We start from the raw sequence: 27641 nt of genomic DNA, 5'->3' as shown, positions 1-27641 counted from the left end.
CAGGTGATCTTCCTGACCCAGGGATCAAACCTGCATCACTGCAGGCAAATTCTTTACCAACTGAGCCACCAGGGAGTTCAGTAATTGATATATTTCATATTTTAAAATCTTTTTTGGTAGGGACACCTAAGTTCTACTCTCTCAGCAAATTTCAATTATGCGATACAGTGTTATCAGCTTCACCTCATCATACGTTAGATCCTTATTCCTCTGACAGCTGACAGCTTGAACCCTTTCACCCACCTCTCCCTGTTTCCTCCAGCACCACCCTCAAGCCCTGACAACCACCATTCTACTCACGGGTTCTAGGAGTTCAACTCTTTTTTTGGGGGGCACTGTCATCACCCCTTCATCTCCATAAGTCCAGAGTGAGAACTTCATACAAACTTTTAAACAATGCTCTCTTCTTGTGCAGAAACTGCTTTGTCAGTTTGCAAGTGGGTCTTTACACCCATGCCTGTGTGACAGTGTGATTCTATTGGCTACGGGGGAAATCCTACTCAGCGACAGTCTCACAGGTACCTGTACACACAGACTAGGAGCGCCATCCCTTGTCACAGTGGCCCCAGCCTGAGGTTTGTCTGGATAACCCATGGCATCCAGAAGGCCTCAGTGGATGGGAACTTTTGAATTTCAAAGCCTTGCAATTTACTGAGCATGGCTTCCAGGGGTTTGGTGTGCTCCATTTAGGTTGCTTCCTTCAAGTTCTTCTCTGACGAGGAACCATGGTTCTAGTTTCATGGCATGAAAATAAGTCACTCATGTGACTCTTAGGAAGGACCTCTCCACGGCGGTCCTCCCTGCTGGGCCGTCCACTCCGCAAGGGCAGCAGCCTCTTCCTCCTGTGTCCTGTGAGCACCATGAACTTGCTGAACGAATGCCAGTGAATGCCAGTTTCATGCCTACTCTCTGTGAGCAGGGAGAACTGAATCCAGAGGGTCACAGCCTCCGTACTCAACTTTTTAGCAGCACAGGATTCAAATACTAATGTAAGTTCCTCACCATACAAACCCCAACACATGAATGCTTAAATCTCAACCTTTCACGTGAAAGAGTCACCCAGCCAACAAGTGACCTGGATGTCATGAGGTCATTTGGAGTTAAGTCATCCAACAGGGAGATAAGTTATACCCAATGAACTTGTTCTGCCTACTAAAAGAGGTGAACACACACTAAGCCAAGGCCTGGTAACAAGTTTAAACAGTGACTCTTAAGTTATTACCAGAGGTACAGTTTTATTTTTGGCCGCACTGTGTGGCTTGCTGGATCTTAGTTCCCCATCCAGGGGTTGAACCTGAGGCCCCTGCAGTGAAAACGTGGAGTCCTAACCACTGGACCGCCAGGGAAGTCTCCCTTGAGGTACATTTTTAAAACAAGTTCTGATATTCTTCAAATGAAGCCTTTAAAAGGCTAAGGACTGGAAGGTGTAAAAAAGTTTTTACTTGCTATGATTTATTCCCTTATTTCACTCTATTACAATCCCCTGGCAGGCCTCAAAAAACTTCCTGACTTCATTTAAGAAGATAGTCATCTCAATGCCTATAGGACATTGCAGGAACTCACAGACTGGTTCTGCCACCTCCTTCTGCAATGGCAATGGTTCTCATCAATACTTTGCAATTGGTTTGTTGCCTAACCCCCTTAAACTCTGGCCCACAACCCCTTCAGCAACTAGTTCTGCTGTGACCTGGCTCAGGGAAGGCAGGAGTCACCAGGACCCACTTGGACTGCTGCTGCCCAGGTTCTGCCAGTCCTCTGTCCCTCCCCTAGTCCTCACCTCCACCCCGTCCTCGACAGTTTCTGATCCTACATCCAACTTGGGTGGGGAACCCCAGACTCCATTTCTTATCTGACCTGCCCCTTTTCCGCCTTCCATTTCTGCCACTGCCTTTGCCTGCAAATCCATTTTCAGAAGAGTCTGCTCCCGGGTTCAGAAGGTCTAGCCACTGGCTCATCAAATTTATCTACATGAACGGAAAACTTCCTTATTTACTCTGCTTTATCCTCTCCTCACACCCTCCTCCCATCCCCAAACAAAGAATCTTAGTTAAAATACGTAACTTTCAACCACTGTTAGGAGGCAGCATAACAGAGTTTCAGATCTTCCTCTTACTATGTGGTATAATTTCACCTGGGTGGGCTCCCATTGTTCTCCCATCTCTAAAATGCGAGAGTTTAAAGAGAAGAGCTTTAGGGAAAAAGAAACCCAACATTTACTGAACACTTCTCTTGGGCTCAGTTGATCTCTGCCTGTATCTACGCAGCCTCTCAACGTGGTGGGAGGGAAGGCCCTGGTCGTTTCTCTTCTCCAGATGAGGAATCTGAAGGTCAGGCTGGATGAGCCTGCCCAAGGCTACCTGGCCCTTAGCAGAGCAGACCGGGTTAGCCTCAGCTACATCCCCCTGCTTCTCTGGTCCTTTCCGGCTCCGACACACTCTCCTATGCCCTAGAACAGCAACCACCACGGCCTGGGCCCTGACCAGTCCCCCTGGGTTTCTGGTCACTCGAGAAAAGACTGTTTTCACGAGGGGAACATGGGGACCTCAATTTCAGAGAAGACTTTTGTGGTGGTTGTTTTAGTCACTAAGTTGTGTTTGGCTTTTGCAACCTCAGGGACTGTAGCCACCCAGGCTCCTCTGTCTATGGGATTTCCCAGGCAAGAACACTGGAGTGGGTTGCCATTTCCTCCAGCATATCTTTCCCACCCAGGGCTCGAACCCAAGTCTCCTGAATTGGCAGGCAGATTCTTTACCACTGAGCCACCTGGGAAGCCCAGAGAACAGGTTGAAACCAGAAAACTCCCTTATCACTCGAGTGTGATTAAAAAATAATAATAAAACAGACGAATACAGAAAAACTTGCTTCCATGCTCTGCTCAAAGTTATGGGGAAAAGCAGAGAAATCTGTGGAAGAGTTCTTCCTGGACTTGCACTGTTGCAGCTGGGGGCTGCACCCCAGACAGGAAACAGCTCTCTAAACAGGGTCCTGATCAAATCAGGCTCCAAAATTTAAGAGAGACTTTTGGGATTCTGTGGCCAACTCCAGCTTCTCTGTCCCCTTCTATAGCTCGTGTCTGCATTCTCTTTCTGGCACAAGTCTGTAGCACGGGTGCTAACATCTTCTTTATTATCCTGATTTGTAAAAGGAAATTTTAGAAACTTATTTAGAACTTCTGTGCTGCTGCTTTAAAAAAAAAAATGGTGTAATTGGGAAACAGCTAGTGTGGATAATGATAAGATGCAGCCAAACCCAAAAGGGCAGATTCTTCTCATTTTAATAGCCACGTGAAGTTTACGGAAAGAGGAGGGTGAAAAAACTGTTCATGTGACATGGGAGGGGGTGTGAGAACGGGGTTGTGCAAATGGTGCTTACTTGACTTTAAAGTATGAACAAAGCAAGAAGACTTTAATCTGGTGATCAGCCCCTATGACAGCCTAAGATAGACAGGCTCTGGACTAATACTTAATGAATTAAGCTCCTACTGCTGCCATGGAAGCCCATATGACAATGCTAGCAATATATAAGCATCTATAATTATTAAGTGTCATAACTCCCAAGCTAATCTTAAGTTCAATATTTTAAGTTCTTTTTTAGAAATGCAAAGCAAATTTTGTACCTCTTCCTAAGACCTACACGTTCTGAAAATCAGAGCTAAATCTACTATTCCTATAAAGAGCAAAGTCAGGAAGCCCCTATACCAAGTTGTAGAATTTGAGATTTTAATTTTCTTTCTATTTATCTGAAGTTTCAAATTGTTCTCTAAAGAAGATGCATGATTATTTTAAAAAGGCTCATTGACTTTACGCTAAGCTGGAACTTAAAAAACACATTGCCTCTCCAATTTCTCATACAATAAGAATTTGGCTTTTTTACTTTTTACAGTTACTGCTAAATTATAAATATCTTAAATTTGCACTTGCCAAGGACTGTTTTCCTAGTGATGGCAATGCTACTATGAGATACCGGGTCCTCTGCCAGAAGAGAAGAGATGCCAGAAACTCCACACACACTAGGAAAAATTAAATTCTTCTCACGATTGGTATACGATTAGCTGTTGTGAAATACCAAGTTCATCTGCTAACTAGAAATGAAGTACAAAGTCAACTTGCCTCAGCAATAGTTCATTCTATTTTTACATTTTGGCATGAATTAGACTGATATTTTCTATATATTTTAAGAGTTTCACATGAATGAATCCAAGAGACAGTCTGAAATTAAAGAAGCGAAACCCTTTAAATAACAAAAAGGTATTAATCAGGCACGGGTTTATTTGGAAGGACACACTTTCCCCCTCATGGCCAACAGCCTGGGTTGGGGGGCGGGGGGAGGGGTGCGGGTGACCTTTCACCACATAGCTAAAGGTAAATGAGGTGATTCTGTCTTTCACAATGTTCTTTTGCAAGTCATAAGTCCTGAAAATGAAATCTGACTTGGGGAGGGGAAAGCAGGAAACGTCAAAGCAGAGCAGGTGAAGAGTCAAAGCATCTGTGAACGCCAGGCTGCTTCATCTTTGCTGCTGACCTTTGAAGGGATGCGCAAGGAGAGGAAGGTAGAGTGGGCGCACTGAGAAAAGAATCCTTCTGGAAGAACCTTTAGACTGCCCTCTCATCCCATCCAGGAAGCCCTAATTATGGAACATCACTCACTGCCTAGATTTTTACAACAATGAGAGCATGACCTTTCGTTCGCCCAAGTTAAACGGCAACCACGGTACTGAACTCGACTTCTTGTTGAAGTCCTTGTTTGACGGCTTGTTGGATGTCCTTGTTTTTTCTCGCCCATCCTAAATTCTGTGGCTCCATTATTCCTGAAGGCTCCTAGACTGGCCTCATTCTACCATTACTAGAAATGCCCGAGTCCCTTTCAACCTCTGCATGATGTTCTCCAGGTATCAGACAATCACAGGTGAAATCCTTCTTTCTCTAACAACTGACAGCCCTCTTCTTGGCTGAGGGAGGGGACCCTGTGCTTGCCTTCTCCCCTCTCAGGGCCCTCTGGGCAAAGCGCACTGCCCAGCGGTGGGCAGAAGAAGCCCCATGCAATTTGGGGATGAGCCTCTGCTCCGTGTGTAACGTGGGCAGACACCTAACCAGCACCACCACGTGCATCCCTCTGCCCTATATTTTGACCTCTTCCTCTCATCGCTGCTGAAGTTCTGTCTGGGGAGCACATTTCAGTTTGCAAAGTGCCCTGGAAAACAAATATTTGCTTGGGATTGTGATCCTGCTGGATGTCACCATGATGGGGCCTAGAAACTGGGGAGAGAGGCGGGAAACCTGGGGGCGGCCAGGTTCCACTTACCGGCACCTCCACTGACTGCATGGCCAGGTCGCATGGAGGCTTCAGGGCCCGTGGCCGCGTGGCGTACCAGAAGGTGGTGAGCGCTGCGAACGCGCCGAAGCCCATGAGCGTATTGGTTGGAAGGGTGCGCACGTACTGCCGGAAGTCAAGCAGCTCTGGCAGCCGAAAGTACTGGAACAGCTCGTGGGCTTGCATCATCCTGGGCTGGCAGCGTCCTAAGCCACAGTCTGTGGGAGAGAAAAAGGTCATGTTCATTCCAGGGAGGAGGGATGCTGTGACAAACTCCCCAAGGCTGATGACCATCAACTTGATGGTTGGCTCATCAACGGGGGCATTAGAGCCACGGGCTGATGGCTCAGGCCGTCTTCTCCTGGCTGGCAAATCTCACTTTTCTAAAAGCACTTTAGGAATTCATTTTACTCTGTTGGCTTGTGTAAAGTTCTCATTATCCCCATTCAAAAGACTTAGCCACTCAGAATTCTTGCTGTAAAATGTTAACATAAGGGGCATGAGTTACCATTTTCTTGTCTTACATTTTCTCCCTGTTCTCTGCCACCTGATCAAATACACTCAACTCTCATTATCAAGGCAGATGGGGAGAAGGACAAAGAGGCAGACACATGCCCAAACCACCCGAGGGCCATCAGTTTTCACGTCTTCTCACAAAATGCAGCACAAGCTCCCCAGCTGGTGAAACAGGTCATGCTGGGTTTCAGGGTGTGTGTGGGGTGTCTCTCACCTTCCCCACACTCTTTGTAGCATAAAAGCAGCCACGTAGATGTAGGGGAAACTGGAATCAGTTATCCTGATAAAACAGTGTCTTTTATATTCCTCAAGCTATTACAGCTAAATAATAAAAGGGTGTGCATAAATATCTAGAGAGATTCATTCAGCAACTATCTAGAGAGATTACAGAATAGTATTTGAAAGAAAGTGTAAAATAGTACTTAAGATTCCAGATTCTAGAGCCAAATCCTGCCTCCCTGGTTCATTTGCTGAATAACTGGGGACAAATCACTCCCCTCTCTGTCCTCAGTCTCTTCATCAGTAAAAACAGCACCTATCTCATAGGGCTTTTATGGTTCACATAAAGAATTTAGAATGGTGCAAGGCATCACAATGAGTTCAATTAAGCTGAGCATTATTATTATTTCCTCTACTAATATTCTATATTTCTCCTGCATGAGGAACAATAAGAGATACAGGTAATAAAAACTGACACTTATCTACAAGGAGTTTACATGCAAAATTAAGAAGCCAAAATACACAGAAGAAAATCAGATGAACAGCCACACACACACACACACATATATAGAAAAGCCTCTAACTGAATATTATAGACAATTTATATACATATAATGATATAAAAAATTAATGTGCAGTACAGAGAACAAATAATAATTCTAATTAAAAAATGATTGATCAGTAACTACTCTCAAGTATGTCTGGCACACATATGGCAGGAAATCCTAGTAAACTATCTGAAAGACTTCTCAGAAAACTCCCCTGTAATGCGGTAAGTGGTAACCTTTATCATAAATTCAGACAGTATGTTTGAGCTCCTTACTATATGTTCTTTTAAATAGCTAGGTCCCAAGACTGAAAGTAGTTTTTCTCCCCCTCAGATACAGAAATCCTCTTCAAATTTAAATCTATATTATTGTATAAATATCTTCACAGTCACAGAATACCAAGAACTTTCCCTGGCCATCAGTACTTCTAGAAGGCAATGTCACAGCCAGCCTTGTGCTCCCACAGCCTGGGGCAGGCGTACAGAAAAGACACACACATATACACAGACACAGACAATTTCTAGCTTTAACACGACAACAGAGAAGAAGCAGGTTAAGTGCATTTCTTCAGGTCACCACTGCGGAGAGAACGCACTCACCGTCTGTGCCACCGACAGCTGACTGCTGGGTGACACACCAACCTCAGAAAGGGACCAGGACACGGGGGTGGGGGCGGGGCTAGGGGTGTACGCGCTCAGCCGTTGCCTGCACAGCCTGCCAAGGTCTCTCCGGGCATTCGTCACATGCCCAGTCCTGTGCTGCTGCCCACTGGGCTAAAGGTAACTAGCAGACAAAATCCATACGTGACTTCTCAGGAGAACAGACGGTGGAGGGTGGGCCAATGAGAAGCTGGGAGCAGTCACCCCACTGCTCCACCCATGGGCAGGGACAAGCATCAGTTAGTGTCACTGCTGGTGCCAGTTCCAAAGGCAGACACTGGTTTCTTTCTGCTCGCCTCCCCAGTCAAGAGAGACAATGGGCATATTTAAGAAACAAAACAAAACACTGAAATGAATGATCAAATGCTGGGTGGTCATGTCAAACAGACATGAGACAGATCAAGAAAGGAACTGATTGTCAGCCGTACACTGACAGCAGATTTCTTCTAGATGAATTCATAGCTCGGACTGACCTACCCCAGCCATTCACCAAATGTGAGCATCTAGTGTAGGCTAAGGGCTGGAAGACGGTGCCCATGACCTGGTCAGGGCTCTCAATGGGTTAACCAGCTATTGGGGGAGACTGTTGTTGTTCAGTCACCAAGTCGTGTCCGACTCTTTGTGACCCCGTGGACTGCAGCACGCCAGGCTTCCCTGTCCCTCACCATCTCCCGGAGTCTGCCCAAGTTCAAGTGAGGGAGATACAAACTTTAAAAAAAGCAGTTATCTGTTTGCAGGTGGGGTGTTAGCACTGTTAAGATCCAGTGATCAGGGAAGACCCCTCTGAGGAGAGGGTGTTGACACCGAGACTTTAAAGATAGGCAGACAGAGTCCAGGTCCTAGTAGCCCCAAGTGGTTAGATTTCATAAACAGTATTGCAATTCCACGGATGCACAGAAACATTATGCATAAAATGTGCATACCTCCTTTTCCCTCTAATCATTCTGGCTGTCTTCATCATCCATGGCACTTCAAGTTTATTACACACATCCCTGCCCTTCCCTCCTGTCTCCCCAAAGTCCCTGAAATAATTTTCATTATTTCATGTGAATTTACAGGAGTTGTTCAACAGACTCTCAGCCCTGTGAGAGAATATTAAATCATCCCCCCATAAAACAAACACTGTCATAAACAAGTGATTAACTTTTTTATCTTAAGCATCGGTAATAGCCAAGCTACAAGTAGCCGGCATTGTACTAAAAAAGAAATAAGTCTATTTCTAGAAATAAATCTAGGAAAGAAAACTTAAAAACAAACAAACAAACAAAACAGAAAACTGCTGATTCAGTAGCATCCCTGCAAAAACTTTTTACTAGGTACTAATCTGTAAGGCTAAGGAGTTAAATCCAGCTAAACTCTTTATCTTTACAGGGTGATGACAACAAGGTTATCGTTGCTGTTCAGTCACTTAATCATGTCCGACTCTTTGCGACCCCATGACCTGCATCACACCAGGCTTTTCTGTCCTTCACCATCTCCTGGAGCTTGCTCAAACTCATGTCCATTGACTTGGTGATGTGATCCAACCATCTCATCCTCTGTCACCCCCTTCTCCTCTTGCCCTCAGTCTTTCCCAGCATCCGGGTCTTTTTCCAATGAGCTGGCTCTTCACATCAGGTGACCAAAGTATTGGAGCTTCAGTATCAGTTTAATTCCCACTTCTTAGATGGCAGCTAGGTAAAAAGGTGCAAATCAACTCTGCTGAACAAACTGGCTAACGTCGTACATGGGAAAACTATAGTCCACGCAATGAAGAACAAACCCAATATCTCATACAGGACCACGTAAGGAACAACTCTTAAATGTGAATGGGGGGCATTATAAATCATTTCCCTTCTGATTAACTACTTTTAAGGAAAAAGCTTTTAGGCTATTTAGAAATGGAGGCAGACCTACATGCAAAGAAAATTGCCTACAATAAATAGCCTTTAAATGCTCAAGGTGAACACAAACACCAGGCTTTAAAAAGTTGCATCAGGTCTTCTATAAGTATCACAAGACACACGTACTAGTCAACAAGTGGTAGTAAAATAAACAAAACCCAGATTTTATTACTGTTCCAACGGTGCTTTAGCTGGAATAGTTTCCTTAATTTTTTTGAAAAGCAAATTTCTACATCATCATCTCAGGAAGTTTTTATAGCCAGGCTATATACTCATGGTACTGCTTGCTAAGAACATGATTTAATCAGCTTAAAGGCTTAAGCAGCCAGTATTTCTTGATGACACGGGACTAGTGACAGCCTGCCTCTCCTGTAAAGCTACTCCCACAGCTACAGAATGTGAGCTTGCTCAGTTGAGTCTCTCGACTCTCCTATAGAGCTGGAGTCTAACACTACGGATGGCAGGGAGCATCCCAAGGGTGGCAAAAACCTGGCAGGAGCTCAACACAAAGAACCAGAGTGAAGGACGCCTTCAAATAGATGGAAACAGATGTAGAGGCAGGGGAATCAAAACCGACTGCATGACTGTCGAAAAACACAAGTCCTAGTATCCAGCTGCCTGAACTTTGGGAAAAAGAGATAAACCACACAGTATCAATTTTGTGTTTTGGAAAGGTTTTCACGTCGTGTGTCTTATCTAAACATCACAATATAAAATCTGATGAGGAAACTGAGGCTGGACATTTCCAAGGCTTCCCAAAGGTATCTCCCAAGACGTGGACACCAGCCCAACTACATTCACACTTTTTCCTCGACAGGATTCATTCTTACCCTCTGCTGGGCAGCTGACTCTCTCTACTCAGGACATGCACACTCTTCTGTGCACCTGGGGCTCACAAGGTCCCTGCAGTCCACGCCCCAGGTTAGGAATCATGACAGCAGGCAGCCTCTACAGATCCCTCCAGAACATACATGCCACGGTATTATCAATAGGAGAGCTCAGCGTCTGAAATCCATTGCACCCTCCATGTCCCTCAGAGCTGCTAGCATCTTCCCCCTTCACCCCCAGCCTCGGAGCATGCGGGTTCAAGACCCACTGTACACAAAGGTTCACCTCTTACCATTCTATTTGCACCAGGAAAAGAGTGGCTCAGGGTCACTTTCTGTGTGACTCACAAGAGCATCGTTTTCTAAGGACACACACACACACACACACACACAGCTCCGGTGATTCTGCAAACAGATACTTACATTAGCATTTTATTTCCTTTGTGTCATTTATAAACCCCCAAAATGAGTGAGGTGGATGTTTCTCTCCTTCTAAAGGTCCTCAAGCTTTCATCCAGTTGAGCAACAGCGGTTTGACGGACTACTTCACCAAGAATGCAGCCCTCCAACAAGCCCACATAAATAGCACCCTTGCCCGGGCAGCGGCAAACGAGGAAGTCCTGACATCTCGCCTTAAAGCAGCAGGCCGAGCTGGCAAGACACTGCCGTTCCTTGCTCCACCTCCTCCCCTGCACAATAGGCTCTTTACAGAGCCCTGAAAGCACCCTCTTTGTCTGGCACTAGCTGGGCAGAGCTGGGCCTCGGGAGCAACAAGAGAGCAGCGGCCAGGCCGTGTGCTGTTCTTTCAACGGGCCTCTCCAAACCCACTGGATTCTTGCTCCTTAACCCTGGCTGGCAAAGTACCTAAAGCTAGGTTTGCTTAAACCATCCCCTCTGGAGCTAAATGAGCAGTCGGGCTCTCCATAGAGAGAGGAGCTACAGAAGCTCCACAGTGGTGCCAAAGTCCATAGGCCCAACCTCATTCGACGCGGGAATTTCTGACCATGGTCACTGCCCTAGGACCATCTCCTCATCCTGAGTATGAGCCACAGAAGGACCACCTGGGTCACTGCAGGACCCCGGACACACAGAACAAGTAGTTCCATGGGAATTTATCCACATCCGCTGCCTTGGGGCTTTCCCTCCCAAGGAAGCAAAGAACACCTTAAACCCGCTGAATTTTCACTAAAGTGATTCCGTGGCTCCCCAGGTCAATTTCCAAAAAGATTTTAAAAGGAGAAAGGGAACAGAGATGCTCTATGTTTTGAAAGCTGATTTAATGAAATAGCTGAGGCAAGTTGAATAATTCTATACTCAACCATTCTCTGTTCACCTTCTTAAAGTTGTCCAAGAGTGGGACACACAGCTTTCCCAGGCAAGTTTAGGGCTAGACTGATTTTTTTTAACCCATAAGACTAGAGCCAGGCCTCACCCATTCACATTGGCCACAGGTCACCACTACCACATATGCCCCCAAATAAAGAAATTCCAAATATAACGTGCCCCACTGGAACGGATATATTTTGGGGGATTGGTCAAATGTCTACTTATAACAGTCTCTCTATTACACATATTTTTAAGTCATCCAACAATATACATTACTTTATAAATATCTGTTGTTTTCCTATTCACATTTCATGAATTCAAGGTCTTTGAACGTGCTTTTCCCAATAGGGTCTCTGGAAACCCCAAAGCCATTTTTTGAGGATTAAAGTTTTCTATAGCATATCTTCACAGTTTTCTCTTCCATTTAAGCTGGTTGAATGGAAGCATTTCTTGAAGTTCTATCTGCAGCTACCACTGCAAAAATTCTCCTAAGTTACAGGAATATAATTTGTATATTAGGACAGTTTAAAAAAAAAAAATTTGTCCTACAGGTCCATATTCATATAACTAGACCAAACATGTCACTGCTTTTTACAAAAATATCCAACACTTGCCTTTATAAAGCCCAGCTCCCAGAAGTAATTACCTAGCCAGTGTTCAATTTCTTTGCCTTAGCCTTTTATAAAAACCCAAAACTTGGACTGCTGCAGTCCATGGGGTCATACCACTGAGCAACTGAACGGACTAACTGAAGACCTGGATTGGCAGGGCTGGCTTCAAGATTGGGTGTCCCCCTCCACAACTGACATTGTTCAAAATAGCATCCAAGAGAGCATTCCAAAATGGAAAAGCCTTAGTAAGACTCTAAAAGAGGACTGAAAGAGAGTTTGGGGAAACCTCGCCTTCTTTGGGGCAGGGATCTGCCAAAATCTTGCAACCCCATTCATGAAGCTTGAAGCAAACTGCATAACAATGGTATAGATAATAAATAGAGAATAATGAGGTGGCTTAAGTAAGAGCCAAAAAAAAAAAAACCAGACTTTTTCTGGGGGAGCTGCGTGCAGAGGCAAGAAATGAGTGTGGTCTAACTTCAGACAGAAACAGGATGATGAGAAGTGACTCCCCACCTCACCTCTAGGATTTGGGGAAGTTAATCTGGAACGAATGACAGGGGTGAGTCACACAGCAGAAGGGAAGGTACACCTTCGGGGAAATCAGCATGAGATGACAACGTCTGTGAGGCCGCTGTTAGCTAAGCACGCGCCTTGTGTCAGGCCGGTGCTGAGCAGTTACCCGTGACAGCGTGCTTAAGGCTCCTAAGAGTCTTCATTGCACGGAGTCATTACCATCAACGGAAAGATCAGAAGACAGAGCAGGGAAGTTCAAGTCCCCGCCCAGCTCCACACAAGAACAGGACCAGAGCCCGAGCCAAGGGCAAGGCCGCTGCACCTAGAGAGGCAAGTGCACGCGGTGAGATTCAAAGCCAGACGAAGGTGGGACACAACACAGAGGACAATAAACAGCCAGGGGCTTTCAAAAGTTGGGGTGTGACTCCCAGTGTGAAGGGACAAACGGGGCTTGAGCACAGTCGAATACTCTTCAGCCTTTACAAAAGGAGGAAATTCTGATACACGCCAAGACGTGAGCGAACCCTGAAAGTGCTATGCCAAGTAAAAGAAGTCAGACACAGAAGGACAAATGGTGTATGATCCTGCTTATACAAGGGCCCGAAAATAGGCAAATTCACAGAGACACAAATAGAGGCTACCCGGGTAGGGTGGGTGGGAGTTAACTGCTCCACAGGTACAGTGTCTGTTTCGGATGATGAGAAATTCTGGAGCTAGAACATGGTAATGGTTACACAACACTGGGAATGTACTTAATGCCTCCGAACCGTATACTTAATGGTGGTTTAAAATGGTATATATTATATTTTATCAGAAATTTTTTAAAATCTTAATCACTTACAAAAATACTGACCAGGATTTAGTAACTAAGTGGATATAAATGAAAAAAAAAAGGGGGGGAAGGAATTGGAAGGCTGAGTTTTTGAGCCCGGAGGATGATGGTAGAACCATGAAGTGGAGGGAAGGCTGCAGGGGTCTGCAGGGCCCTCACGGACGGTCTGTCCTTTCTGCGTGCTCCTCTGGGCTCCCCTGCTGATTGCATAGAGGCACAGGTCCTGCTGCTCATCACTTCCATTCCTCCTCTGAGCTCCTCCCTTTCTGGCACCTCAAAACCCAAGGTTCAAAACCCCTCCACACCGGCTCCATGGTCCCCCTCACCTACAGCTCTGCTCCCTGGTCCTGCCATAAGATGCCCAGTTCCTACCCAAATAGGCCAGAGGCTGCTTCCCTGAGAAAATTCTTACAGAACCCGCTCAGTCAGAAGCAGCGAGTCCTTCCTCTGAATTCCAGGCATGCTTTAGTTCCAGCCCTCGTGTGGTCCTCAGCACCTGGGTTGTGCTTCTGGTGGGTGTAGGCTCCCCATGGGGAGATGCTCCCCCTCCTGGTGGGGTGTCACCCTGGCCCACCTGTCTCAAGAGGCCCTTGCATGGTGCCCTGTCTAGAATAGGTGACACTTCCTGAGTCACGAACAACTCTGTGATTCTGCCTGGTTCTCTGCTGCAAGCCCCAGAAGATGTATCATATACACAGAGCTGCGATTCTCCAAAGACAAAAGGGGGTATTCAAGGTATTTTCAAACTTCAGCCTCCTCCCTCAGCAGCCACGCTGCTTGTGTGAGTGAGGGCCCTGGGAGGAAGCAGCACCTTCCAGAGGACGTGGAGGCAAAGAGACACACAAGAGGGCAAGCCACCCCTGACACGCGGCCTTAATACATTCTCCTTCCCAACTCAAACTTATGCATGATGTCACCCCATGGTTATCTAAAGCAATCATCTCCACTTCTCCTTCGCAGAAATTTAGACATCCATTCACACAATAGTGTGATTGTGCTGTTATTGTTCAGTTGCTCAGTCGTGTCCGACTTTTTGCAACCCCATGGACTGCAGCACACCAGGTTTCCCTGTCCTCCGCCATCTCCTAGAGCTTGCTCAAACTCATGTCCATTGAGCCAGTGATGCCATCCAACCATCTCATCCTCTGTCGTGCCCTTCTCCTCCGGCCTTCAATCTTTCCCAGCATCAGGGTCTTTTCCAGTGAGTTGGCTCTTCAAATCAGGTGGCCAAAGTATTTGAGCTTCAGCTTCAGCACCGGTCCTTCCAATGAATATTCAGGGTTGATTTCCTTTAGGATTAACTGGTTTGATCTCCTTGCAGTCCAAGGGACTCTCAAGAGTCTTCTCCAACAACACAGTTCAAAATCATCAGTTCTTTGGCACTCAGCCTTCTTTATGGTCCAACTCTGACATCCATACATGGCTACTGGAAAAACCATAGTTCTGACTAGATGGACCTTTGTCGGCAAAGTAATGTGTCTGCTTTTTAATATGCTGTCTAGGTTTGTCATAGCTTTTCTTCCAAGGAGCAAGCATCTTTTAGTTTCATGCTTGCAGTCACCATCTGCAGTGATTCTGGAGCCCAAGAAAATAAAATCTGTCACTGTTTCCCCATCTATTTGCCATGAAGTGATGGGACCTGATGCCAGGATCTTCATTTTTTGAATGCTGAGTTTTAAGCCAGATTTTTCACTCTTCTCTTTCACCTTCATCAAGAGGCCCTTTAGTTCCTCTTCACTTTCTGCCATAAGGGTGGCATCACCTGTGTATCTGAGGTTATTGATATTTCTCCTGGCAATCTTGATTCCAGCTTGTGTTTCATCTAGCACAGCATTTCACATGATGTACTCTGTATAGAAGTTAAATAAACAGAGTGACAATATATAGTCTTGAGGTTCTCCTTTCCCTATTAGGAACCAGTCTGTTGTTCCATGTCTGGTTCTAACTGTTGCTTCTTGACCTATATACAGGTTTCTCGGGAGGTAGGTAAGGTGGTCTGGTATTTCCATCTCTTTAAGAATTTTCCACAGTTTGTTGTGATCCACACTGTCAAACACTTTGGCATCGTCAATGAAGCAGATGTTTTTGTGGAATTCTCTTGCTTTGTAGGTTAGTGTAAAACAAATCAAGGCTGCCCATGGGGAAGGCAAGAGCACAAAGGCCTCTCTTAAGTAGAACAGCCAATGCCAGAGGAAAGTCTTGAGTCCAGAGCCTGACCCTAGGGCTGGCCACCAATTTCTGAAAGTGTGTTTCCCCTGACAGAAAAGCAAATCTTCCAAACCAGAGACGCCACCCAGGGACTGGCATGAGGAGCCCTCAGAAACGCCCAGAGTGGCCATCTGGGACACAAGGAATGTTTACAGCAGGACCTGCCTGCTCAGCATTCCCCAGAGAGAAAACACCACCAGGAACACGGCTCTCCTCCTTCCTCTTTCCAACACCCAAAGACCTGTCAGGTACACACTTGGGAAAGTGCTAATTACAGTCAGGCCCTGCCCAGTGAAGATATCCAGGTCACCTCAGAGCCTCCGGGTAGGAGCCAGGACAGAATGGATCTAAGAGGAAACATTTCCATTCAAAACAAAATTCCTATGAGAAGCAACATGTTTTCCCTTTAAACAGCGATTCACGACCATGAGGCAGTATCTGGATACGTGTCAGGTAGGGGCACAGGGGCGTTTCCTGATACGAGTCAGACAAGGGACAGCCCTGGACAGTGCAGGCCTGTGGCCCGTCGGCTCTGCTTCAGCGGCCAGAGACCGGGAGGCTGTCTGTTAGGCTGACCCAAGGTTTCTGCAAGAACCATGGCAGAAGAGGCTCCTGCGGGCCAAGCTCCCTGCTCACGAGCAGGTCTGACAGGCGTGTGGTTTCAGCTGATCTGCGCACAGGGAGGGCCCTCATTACGTCTGCGGGTCCGCATGTCATAGACCATGACGCCGTGGTCTGGGTTGGTCAGGCAATACAAGAAGAGCCTGTTATGATCACAGCTGCAGAAGAAGGAAAATTCCTCCGGCCACTGAAACGACCCAGAAGAAAAGCCTCTCCACTTCCCTGGCCAGCAAGAAACCACAAAGTAAACCCCGAGACAGGAGGCTCCCAAGAGATGGGGAGAACAATCGAAGAGGAAACAGGACCAAAGTCCTTTCACAACAGCCAGCGCTGGACCCAGCTGGCAGGGGCCCTCCTCTGAAGGCCTCAGGACTGCAAGGAGGAGGTCCATTTGTTCAAGGAGCTGCACACAGAGAAGGGACCAAAGTCCTGGGGTCCCCTCAGATGCTCTGTCCAAAGCTAGTATGTAGCTTCCCGTAGCGGCTACGGGAGGAGGCAGAAGAGAATCAGGAAAGAACGCGAGACCCACGTGCACAGAGCTCTCTGTCCAGGGACTGGCCGTGCCCCATGAGCTGCAAACCCCTGAGCCGACGCCCCCTGCAGCCAGGGTGGGCTGGGGCGGCGGGGGGTGGGGCGGCAGGGAGAAAGGGGGAACAAGGGAAGATTCATCCCTTCTGTCACCAACATACCACACCGCATCTCTGAGACGATGCTAGAAGAGGCCCAAGCTGGCCACACAATCCTGGCATTCAGTACCAAATAACAGGATCCCACCCACCCAGAAACTCTGGGTGACAGCGGGATGTATAAAAAGAAAACATCTAAAGGAAACAACCTGTTGTTAAAAACCATCAATTCTACAGGTGTCTGCTTTATGGTTTTATTATTCTTTGTACTTTTCTGTGTTTTTTTTTTTTTTTTTTTAAATTTCTCAAGATAAAGAAGCTATAACTAGGTCAGGTCAGTTCTTTTCCTCCTGTATTTATGCCTTTCTCACCTGCTCCAGAAAGGGTCCCAGGTGGTAAACTGCCCTTCCCACAGAATGACAGATGGGGTGAAAGCCCCTCCCAGAAAAGACATGTCTAAGCTCTCACCACCTGTCCTAACCTTTAAGAGTGAACGCATCTGCAGGAGTGAACCAAACTATCCAGGGCCCTGGCAGCCAGACGGGTAAGAAAGCACTGTGTATGGGCTGGAGTGCAAAGGGAGGTCAGTCCAGTGAGCCAGGAGCCAGACAGGAACAGGCAAAGGCAGGCAGGGGTGAGCGAACACCAAGGCCCTGCCTGTGCTGGGAGTCACCGGGGTGGCAGGTGGGTTAAAGACGTTGGGGACATACACCAGAGGCCCGGACACTCCTCTCTCCCAGGAGAGCACCCCGGGCAGGCCGCAGGCTGGGCATCGGCTAGCTGCAAGAGCCGATGGAAGAGGAAGCAGCCCAGTCCTTGCTGCCCTCAGAGGTCACGGGGATCAAATAGCAGTGACCTGGAGAAGAAGGCTAAGGGGACACATGGTTGGGTAGAGTTACTCACACCTCTCAAAATAGAGCAGGGCTTCAGAGGGATGGATAAACCCAAAAAACAGTTAACAGAGCAGGGGTGAGTGGAAAACTGAATAAAAGTCAGACTTTGACCCAGAGACAGAGCGAGGCCAGCTGCTCTCAAGCTTGGAAGAAATCCACTTTTGAGTGTTTAGAGATTTCAGCCCTGGGGATGCCCTCCGTGGTGCTGGAGTGGGAGAGACAAGAGAAAAGGTTAAGCAGGATCTGGCTCATTGTGGGTGGAGAGGTGAGCGAGCCCTTGGCAGCTAGGGTTACATCCAGAGTTCAGGTAACTATAAGAAAAGGTGATTAGCCCTGGGGAAGCTGAAGACAAAACAAATCCAACCAGTTGCAGAGAGTTACAGAATAATGCCCCAGTGTTTAAAAGAAGGAAGGGTGGGGTGGGGGGAGGGGAAGAGAGATCGTCAATCTGGCCTCCTTGGAACAAGCAAATGCTAGTTTGGGGTCTCTATTTCCCCCTTATGCTTTCTTTACATTTTTATTATGAAAACTTCCAAATCTATTCAAAAGTATATAGGGTAGTACAAGAAGCCACCATGTACGCATAATAATCCCAGCTTCCGTTTTAATAACGATCGACACCTTGTCAGTGTTGTTTCATTCTATATCTGTTTCTAAAAAACAAAAGCAAATCCCAAACATCCTATCATTCAGGTGACACTTCTGAGGCCCATTTTAGCTCTATGATTCTACAGCTTCAGGGACTTGGTTCTAAGAAGACTAAGACTGGCACATACATGGCCACCTGCCACTGACCAAAGGTTTAAACAAAGAAAGCCAACACAAACATTGATTTGAAGTGGCCAATCCAGCATGATATTTAATTGACACGTAAAAAAAAAAAGGACATATATACACACATTTAGGGAGCTAGAGGAGAAGGAAATGGCAACCCACTCCAGTGTTCTTGCCTAGAGAATCCTGTGGCCAGAGGAGCCTGGTGGGCTGCTGTCCATAGGGTCGCACAGAGTTGGACATGACTGAAGCGACTTAGCATGCATGCATGTATTGGAAAAGGAAATGGCAACCCACTCCAGTATTCTTGCCTGGAGAATCCCAGGGACAGAGGAGCCTGGTGGGCTGCCGTCTATGGGGTCGCACAGAGCCGGACACGACTGAAGTGACTTAGCAGCAGCAGCAGTGGGAAAGAACCTGCCTGCCAATGCAGGAGACGTAAGAGATGTCTCCATCCCTGGGTCAGGAAGATCCCCTGGAGGAGGGCCTGGAAACCCATTTTAAAAATGGCACTTGGAAGGATCTCGCCACACTGCTGGCAGAGAAGGAGTTACTATTCTGGCTCTTGAAATTTTCGATAATGCATCAAAAATAATACATAAATGTACCCCTAACATGTAGATGCACTTATTTATAAACTATATATAAATATTTTCTGGATGTTATGAAACAAAATTATGAATTTGAAAAGAAAGCTAAAAAATAAACATCTACATAAGCTGTAACACATCCACCTGCACCCTAATAGATGGTCTACCCCACAACAGAGGGTGGGCAGTGCCCCCAGTCTTGGAGACTAGTGTTCCTCCTCTGTGTCACCTGCCTGCCGAGAGTCTCGGTCAGTTCCCGATTGTGGGCGGCAATAAATGCAACTGCTCACTGCAGCACCTGCAGAAGGAAGCCTGCCACACCCAGGACGTGGGCTAACGGTGCCCGCCCAGGCTGCCCATGGACTTGCCATCCAGGAAGGAGACAAAAATACCCTGCAAGGCCCCGTGATGGAAAGAAGAATGTTGGGGAGGGCAGGACAGTGAGGGTCATGGGCACCCAGCTCAGTGCGGAGGCCAAGTGTCCCAGGCAAGGCCCCCGGCAGGCCGAGGGGCTGGCTCATCAGAGGTGGTCTGTCCCAGACCCCACAGCTGGAGTCCCTACATGCCCTCCCAAGATGCCATGGAGTCGGAGGCATTCGTCGCTGACTCATGTCAGGAGGGAAAACTCAGCCTAGCACCACCTCTGGCATCTAGGCTGCTCAAGCTGCCTGGCGTACCCTGTGACCTCGGGTCCCTCCCCCGTGAGGTGGTTGGCTGGACTGCCTGACAGCAAGGTCCCTGCTCGGTCTGGGGCACCTCCAAGGCTTGCTCGAGGCACAGCGTGGCTAACCGTCTTAGAGGAGGAACAAACATCTATCTGACAATTTCACCACCCACACAGAAACAAGGTAGGATTTTTGGTAGGAATACCAGGTAAATGAAGGCTACAGTACAGTTACGTAACATTGTCTAGAACTTGACATTGATCTTCTTCCTGTGAAGCCCATAGCCACCTGTTGCTCAAATATAACAAACTACCCCCGGAGAGACCTCAAATGCCCTCTGGCTTGCCAAGTTCAACCCCGGGAAAGCACAGGCTTTGGTCTGGGGATTTTCAACAGCTTGATGTCAGCTACAAGATCTGAGCCTTGCAGGGATTATACAAACCTTGAACGATGGAACGTACATTCTTTTCAGTGACAGCATCTATGGGATAACTGTCCATCTGAATGTCTCCTGGCCTCAGTTAGTCATCAGATGATATTAAGTACTTAGAAGCAGTCAGGTCCTGTGTTAAATGCTGCTGAAGACACAGAAATGACAGTGACCAGGTCTGCTAAATGCAGAGCTGAGTATGTGGCTGGGGGCCTATCTGGGGGAACTGAGCTGAGCACATATGAAGAGGCAAAGGAAGGGTGGGAGGGGTGGGGCAGCGGCTTGCCACTCAGAAACTGAAGAACCAATACACCTAGGCACCCAACAACTGGAACAGAAGTAGGCCAACCACCAGAACAGGGTTCAGGAGAGCCTCCCCCGGCCTGGCATAACCCTTCGGTTTCTGAATGTGGTGGGGGGTGGGGGTGGGTGGTACTCGGGGTAGCAGCTCTTTTCTAACCAGAATGCGAGTGTCTCAACATTTTAACCACCAGCTCTTGTCGGCTGAGGGTTCCAGTGAGTGATGTGGAGTCTGAGGACGGTGAGGGTCATTCCAGGAAAAGGGCCTCTGAAAAGCAGGGCCATGAGCAAGGAGGCGGGGACCAGGATATCACTGCAGCTGGTGGGTGGGGGGGACGTGCCAGGGAGGCTCACCCGGGACACAGGAAGGTGGGTCAGGTGGCAGACAGAGCTCACGTACAGAGTAGTCATGGGTGCAGAGGCCTTGGTTCAACCCTGTGCCACCAGAGTCTCTTTCCAAAAGTCCTAGCATGTGGCCATTTGGCAGACTCACGGGAGACAGCAGGTTTGAACTGGACTCCAGAAGCCCCCAAGAGCCAAGCTACCCGAAGACTTGGGGCCTTCCAGAGGGACCCTGGAAGGGATTTGATCAGAACTCTGTGTTAGGAAGTGTCACCATCATTTTTTTTTTTTTAACTAAGCACCCTTGTTTTCTAAACTAGAGGTGACAGACTGTGGATGAGGGTGGCAACCTGGACAAGAAAAGGAGGAAATGCACGTGTGCTGGGCAGCATGGTACAGAATAACAGAAAATGCCGACTGGCTGGGTCTCAGGGTGCAAGTCAAGGATGACACCAAGGTCCAGCCATTCCCCCAATAGGCACAGGGCCCAGAAACAAACTCCACCGTGCGTCACGGCCCGAGGGGAACACAGCTTACGTAGCCTTGGTAAGTCTCTCCGCCCCTGGGCTCTAGGTACCACCATGTCAGGTGATGAGTGAGTCAGGCTCCCTCAGGGACCGGGGGAGCCAGGGGGTGCCGGAGTGCCTCCAGTTTATGTGACCTGGGACTCCCACCCTGCCCTCCTTCAACCATGGCAGCCCTGCTTTTATTTATTTCATATACGGGGGTTCTGCCTAAAATTGTCTTGGGGGAAAGGAGGCCACAACTGATAGACAATATCTCTGTGCCTCCAACCCTGCAAGACATTTAAAGGTTTCCAGCACAATCTAGAACAGGAGCAACTTCTAGGGCAGGCGAAGCCTTTTGCTCTCTAATTCTCTAAAAACGTCACAGCTGTGTAGCAGGTGATCTTATCACTGGCCGAACAGAATGGAATCAAAATCTGTCTCCGTTTCAGCCCGCTGATGGTGAAGACAACGTGTGAACAGAACAGGGGACAGCCAAGGAGCAAGGCCAGGGAAGAACCAGCTCTGTCCTCAGTCTTGCCACCAGCTGGATAACCTGGAACTTTCCAGGGCGCCCCCTTAGACTAAGATCCCTTCAAGTTCGAGAAGAAGAGTTGAGCCAGTAGGCGCTCTGGCCCTGAAACCGGACTGCTGAGGTTCAAAGCCTGGTCTGGGAGACTTAATCTGTGTATGTTCCTTTTCACCTTTCATCCGATATGGATATATGTAGGGCTACTTTACAGGGTAGCTGGGACGATGAACTGGGTTAACAGCTCTGAAGCGCTGAGAGCAGTGCTGGCGCTGTTGGCTGTACGACCCCTCATCCTGCCCGCTCAGCTAACACTCCCCTGCTTCGTAGTTGACAGCTGAGCCTGGCGGGAAAGGAGCTCCTGAAGCAACTTTCTATTTACCCTGGTTAACAAAAGAACAAATAGTACTCAGGGCATTTTGGCCTTATGTATATGGACATTTTCCCCACAACAAACCCATGGGGAAAGTGCCAATTTCTATAGCGGCCAAGTAAGTGTAAGTGTGCCAATGGACAGATAATACATTTATCAGAAGTCCCTCCCAAATGAGGAAATGGTCTAAAAGGCAGCCCACACTTCCCTCTGTGGTGCCCTAACTTCTTTCCACTTATCTTTCCAAAGCATGAATCCTTATTTCAACAGTTTTTGACTAAAACACATGAACCCATGGTTCATTAAAACCGTCCAGTAATAAAAAATAATTTCCAAATCATGGTCAATTTCAACAGTTTTAAAGCAGTGAAAGTGAAAGTCTTAGTTGCTCAGTCATGACCAACTCTTTGCAACCCCATGGACTGTGGCTCCTCTGTCCATGGGATTTCCCAGGCCAGAATACTGGAGTGGGTAGCCTTTCCCTTCTCCAGGGGATCTTCCCAACCCAGGGATCAAACCCGGGTCTCTTGCATTAGCAGGCAGATTCTTCACCATCTGAGCCACCAGGGAAACCCCTTTAAAGCAGAATATTCCCTAACTTTAAAAAAAAATACATACTGAAATATATAAGATATTTAGTAAACTGTTCTAAATGTCCAATAATAAGGGAAAGGTAAATAATTTATGACATATCACATCAACTATATAAGATAGCCATCTTCAAAACTCATTTTTTTCAAGAGTATGTAACAACATGGAGAAAGTGTCCACAATATAACAAAGGAGCAAAAATATTATCTTCAATGCAAAATCAAAAGCAGCCTGCGGGATCTAGTTCCTCAACCAGGGACTCAACCACAGCAGTGAAAGCCCAGAATCCTAAACCACTAAGCCACCAGGGAACTCCTAGATTTATTTTTTATGGTTCTCAATTTTCCATAACAAGTATAGATTTCTATTATAATATTAAATGGATATGTTATATAAATTATACACCACATAATTATATACTATATGTATGCTGCTAAGTCACTTCAGTTGTGTCTGACTCTGTGCAACCCCATAGACGGCAGCCCACCAGGCTCCCCCGTCCCTGGGATTCTCCAGGCAAGAACACTGGAGTGGGTTGCCATTGCCTTCTCCAATGCATGAAAATGAAAAGTGAAAGTGAAATTGCTCAGTCATGTCCGACCCTCAGCGACCCCATGGACTGCAGCCTTCCAGGCTCCTCCATCCATGGGATTCTCCAGGCAAGAGTACTGGAGTGGGGTGCCATTGCCTTCTCCGACTGTATGTATATAAATTTATTATTTACTGTTGTATATAAATACACAATTTTACTCATATAGCTTTTCTGAGGCAAATGGTTTTTGAGTTAGATATTAGACAGCTTTCAAATTTTCATTTACAACTCGACAACTACATGGAGCCACCAGTCCTGAAATCTTAGATACTGGGGACAGAATTGGCCTCCAACTGAATGTATTCTTTGGCAGAAGAAAGCACAGGGGAGGAGTCTTCACCTCCAGCTAAGTTTTTGGCCAAAGAATGTGCCATCCCTCCAAGTTGGCCAAATTTCTGGGAATAAAAGTGACCGCTAATAACTGTGTCCTCTCCAACACAGTGAAAGTGAAAAGTCAAAGTCACTCAGTCTGTGACGCCACTCAGAATACTGGCGTGGGTAGCTTTTCCCTTCTCCAGGGGAGCTTCCCAACCCAGGAATCAAACTGGGTCTCCTATGCATTGCAGGCAGATTCTTTACCAACTGAGCTATCAGGGGAGCCCACAGTGAAGAACTTCTAAATGTTAGCATGTGAAAAAGCAGACAGATGAAGATGACACAGATTACGTGACCAGTTTCTTCTGTCACTGTGGTACAAATTATGTATCACCTCAAGCTTCACAAACTAGGAATTCTTAAGAGTTCTCATTCAGCATTTTAGGTGATGAACGGGAGAGGAAATGACATGGAGCCGGGCACACAAGCACTGGTGAGCCTGCCTCCACGTTCCAGTTCATCAAGTCCAGCTATGTATTTGTTTAAAAGTTCCCCAAAGCTCCTGTTAGGACCAGAACATTGAAACTCAAACTCAACCACCGGCAGCTTCAGATTAGCTCTGTTCACTGAGACCTGATCTCCAGGAATGAGTGTTAAATCGAAGTGACTCTAATGTGTTTGTCTGAACACCAAGTTGGACAGTTGCTGCTGCTGCTAAGTCACTTCAGTCGTGTCCGACTCTGTGCGACCCCATAGACGGCAGCCCACCAGGCTCTCCCGTCCCTGGGATTCTCCAGGCAAGAACACTGGAGTGGGTTGCCATTTCCTTCTCCAATGCAGGAAAGTGAAAAGTAAAGAGAAGTCGCTCAGTCATGTCTGACTTTTAGCGACCCCATGGACTGCAGCCCACCAGGCTCCTCCGTCCGTGGGATTTTCCAGGCAAGAGTACTGGAGTGGGATGCCATTGCCTTCTCCAATAACTGTGAGAAAAGGGTGATTTTAAAAGTCTTTTCCATTTACAGCAAATGCAGAAAACAGATCTATAACACATGGTCTATGATGTGTCTATCTGAAGTGAGGGAGGGAGATATGAAGTGGGTTATTCTTCAGGGTTTGCTTTTTTCAGTCACAGAATTTTAGTTTCTGAAAGACTTTAGTCTAATGCACCCTTTCCCACATGAGGAGTCAAGTTTCAGCCTGAAAAGAGATTCTCCCAGTTGAATCAGAACAAGAATGAACATTTCCCAGGACTAGGCTCCACCCTGATGGGAAGGGAAGGTTACTTTAAAGGTCCCACCTTCTCAAGCCCATCCAACCAGACAATAAACTCAAATCTTAAGTTTTAAGCCAATTCAACCTGCTACTTCAGTCTGAAAAAGCTGAATCAAGCCGGAGGTACCGACTAGCTTTTAGTTTGTAAGTGTTAAGCAAATAATTGTTTAGGAGATAATAATCACAGGTGAAATTTGTCAGAAACTATGAAATTAACCAGTTTCTCTCATGCTAAGCAAAGGTAAAAAATAAACGGATATTAACAGTTGGGGCACTTTACATACACCTGCACCAACAAGAAGCTTAAATGTTTGAACTTTCAAAGGCAAGGGCACTATTATAACGGTATTAATTAAGCTTCATAACCTTGAAAGTGGGTAGGGTGGGGAAGGGGTTTGCAAATTCTAGCCTACACATCTTAAGAGGAGCATCTGTCTCTGTGTTCTCGTCCACGTGTTCATTCAAGTCACCTACCACCACGCTCCGTCTAGGCTGCAAGGAGATAGATATCATGATTTTTACTTCCTAATTTCAAAACATGCCAGGCTCTTTAAAACGACTCCATCACGGCCATGTACAGCAGCTGTGGCACTCCTCTGCAGGCACCGCGAGAATTTCCACATGTGGTCACCGGCTTCGGATGCTACCTTTGACCCTCCAGCGGGCGCGGCATGCAGGGACCACCCTTCACGCGGAGGCGCTGATGCTTCCACGCGCGATCGGAGCATGCCCCCAACCCGCCTCGGAGGGGAAAGAGGGAGGCCGCGACCCAGAGAGCATCGACATGGCCCCGCGGCGATCATCGTCCCGAATCTGCAGCTCCGGGTCTGGCTTCCCGCTGGGCGGTCCCCGCCGCTACACAAACAAGGACCCGGATCCGCGGCGCGCGTCACCCGCACCCCGCCGTACACCAGCCCAGCGCCCGCGCCGCCCGGGGGAGAGGCGGGCGGGCATCGCCGGCTCTCTTGCACAGGAAGCGGCGGCGGATCGGGCGGCTTGGAGGCCTCCGCGGCGGAGGGAACTCGGGGAGCCGCCGGGCAGAGGCCGGAAAAGCGGAAAGTCGCTGCGATCCGAGGGCGGGTTCTCGCGTCTCCGCTGCGGCCGCCACCTCCCGGGCTCCGGCCGGCAGGGCAGCCTTAGACCCGAGCCCCAGCCTAGACCCGGGCGGCGCCGTAGCGGGTACGGATGTGGCTCCCCCCGCTAGAAGGAGCACTCACCTCCTCCGCAGGCCCGGCCGTCCGCCGCCGGCTGTCACTACAGCCCACTGCCGGCCCCTGCCGGTCCCCGATGCTATTTAAGGGCGCCGCGGCTGCTTCCGAGAGCTGGCTGCGCTCCAGCCGCTCGCTGCAGCCTAGGAGCCGGGCTGAGGCCAGTGCGCGGGCCCCGCCCGCCCCGCCTCGGGCCCCGCCCCCGGCCCCGCCCCGGCCCCGCTCGGACCCCCGCCCCCGTCTCAGCCCCGCCCTCACGGCGGCCCTGCAGCCGCGCGCCTGCCCTGCTGTCCCGTCGAGCGCGTGCCCGGCGGCTGAGGGAAGCTTGGGGCACTGCGGGGGACGAACGCATCTCCAGGCGTCCGGACTGCCCTGGATTTCACAAGGAGTCCAAGGAAGGGCAAAGAGTAAATTGTGGTGGCTCAGCCCAGAAGTCTGAGTGCCGGAGGGCGGGCCGGGAGACGCCCTTTCGTGTCTTCCACCTTCATCCACAGGCCCTCTGACTCCTTGGGGGCGGGGGAATCTGCCGGGAGGCTCCCTGGGGTCCTGAGGGCTTTCCTTTCCTATTGGCTTTGGCAGAGAACTTGCCTGATCCTCTTAACCTGGTTTCACCTCCCCATCCCCCACCCCTCCCATGCGGTTTCACCACAGTGCCTGGCCGGGAAAGGCCCTGCTCTGGACTAATGCAGAGCGCTGGACATAAGACCAACAGGACAGATGAGCCCCAGGATAGTTGGAGCAGAGCGCAGGCTCGACACCACTCAAGAACAGCGTCCACCTGCCAAGTTCTGAGGGCCCGTTCTCGGCTCAGCCCTGGCCATGCGGTTTTCAGGGCTTCTGTCTGTGTGCATGCGATGTCCATTGGGGCCTTCCAGAGCCCAGCGCAGTTTTTTTCAGGCTCCTGGTCCGAATGGTATTTTTCCTCTTAGCTCCTGAGGCCTGCCAGTAGCCTTAACCTCTAATACCAGGGTTCTAGTTACAGTGGCACTTGGGCCCTGTGGTGGATGGAGGACTCTCATCTAGTACTGCTTTGAATTGGAGGCCTGAGAAGAATTAGAATAAATGCCTCTAATAGTGACAGATAACCTCTACTGAAACATTTCACACGCATTATTTTATTGAATCTTCATCATAACCTTATGAAGTGGGTGCAGTCTCTATTCCTTTTTCACAGATGAGGCCCAGAGAGGGTGAATGCTGCTGCTGCTGCTAAGTCGCTTCAGTCGTGTCCGACTCTGTGCGACCCCATAGACGGCAGCCCACCAGGCTCCCCCATCCCTGGGATTCTCCAGGCAAGAATACTGGAGTGGGTTGCCATTTCCTTCTCCAGTGCATGAAAGTGAAAAGTCAAAGTGCAGTCGCTCAGTCATGTCTGACTGTTCGCGACCCCATGGACTGCAGCCCCCCAGGCTCCTCCGTCCATGGGATTTTCCAGGCAAGAGTACTGGAGTGGGGTTGAATGCTAGGGAAGGCAAAATTATGTGGGAACTTAGGCAGTCTGGTTCCAGAGTACATCCATAATAGTCAGGGGTAGTGTACAGGTACTTCTGCTCAGGTGA

The 27641-nt window shown here is 48.2% G+C and overlaps 1 protein-coding gene across 2 annotated transcripts in view; it reads right to left on the bottom strand.

Annotated features, from left to right (window-relative positions):
- The window catches only part of ACSL1 (acyl-CoA synthetase long chain family member 1), a 64952-nt gene extending 38708 nt beyond the window's left edge, over positions 1-26244 (bottom strand). The window contains exons 1-2 of one of the 2 annotated variants that reach the window (XM_070364249.1): positions 26092-26244; positions 5302-5528 (exon numbers count right to left, since the gene is read on the bottom strand). In XM_070364249.1, coding sequence (XP_070220350.1) covers positions 5302-5499 — 198 coding nt within the window. In that variant the 5' untranslated portion in view covers positions 5500-5528; positions 26092-26244. Of the gene's footprint in view, positions 1-5301; positions 5529-20066; positions 20187-26091 lie in introns of those variants that run through there. The other variant, XM_070364248.1, reaches the window with a different exon arrangement.
- Positions 26245-27641: the final 1397 nt, after the last annotated feature.

Source organism: Bos mutus, chromosome 27 (genome assembly GCF_027580195.1).
Source record: "Bos mutus isolate GX-2022 chromosome 27, NWIPB_WYAK_1.1, whole genome shotgun sequence".
Taxonomy (NCBI): Eukaryota; Metazoa; Chordata; class Mammalia; order Artiodactyla; family Bovidae; genus Bos; species Bos mutus.
The sequence above is the reverse complement of the archived record's forward strand: the minus strand, read 5'-3'. Positions and strand labels throughout refer to the sequence as shown.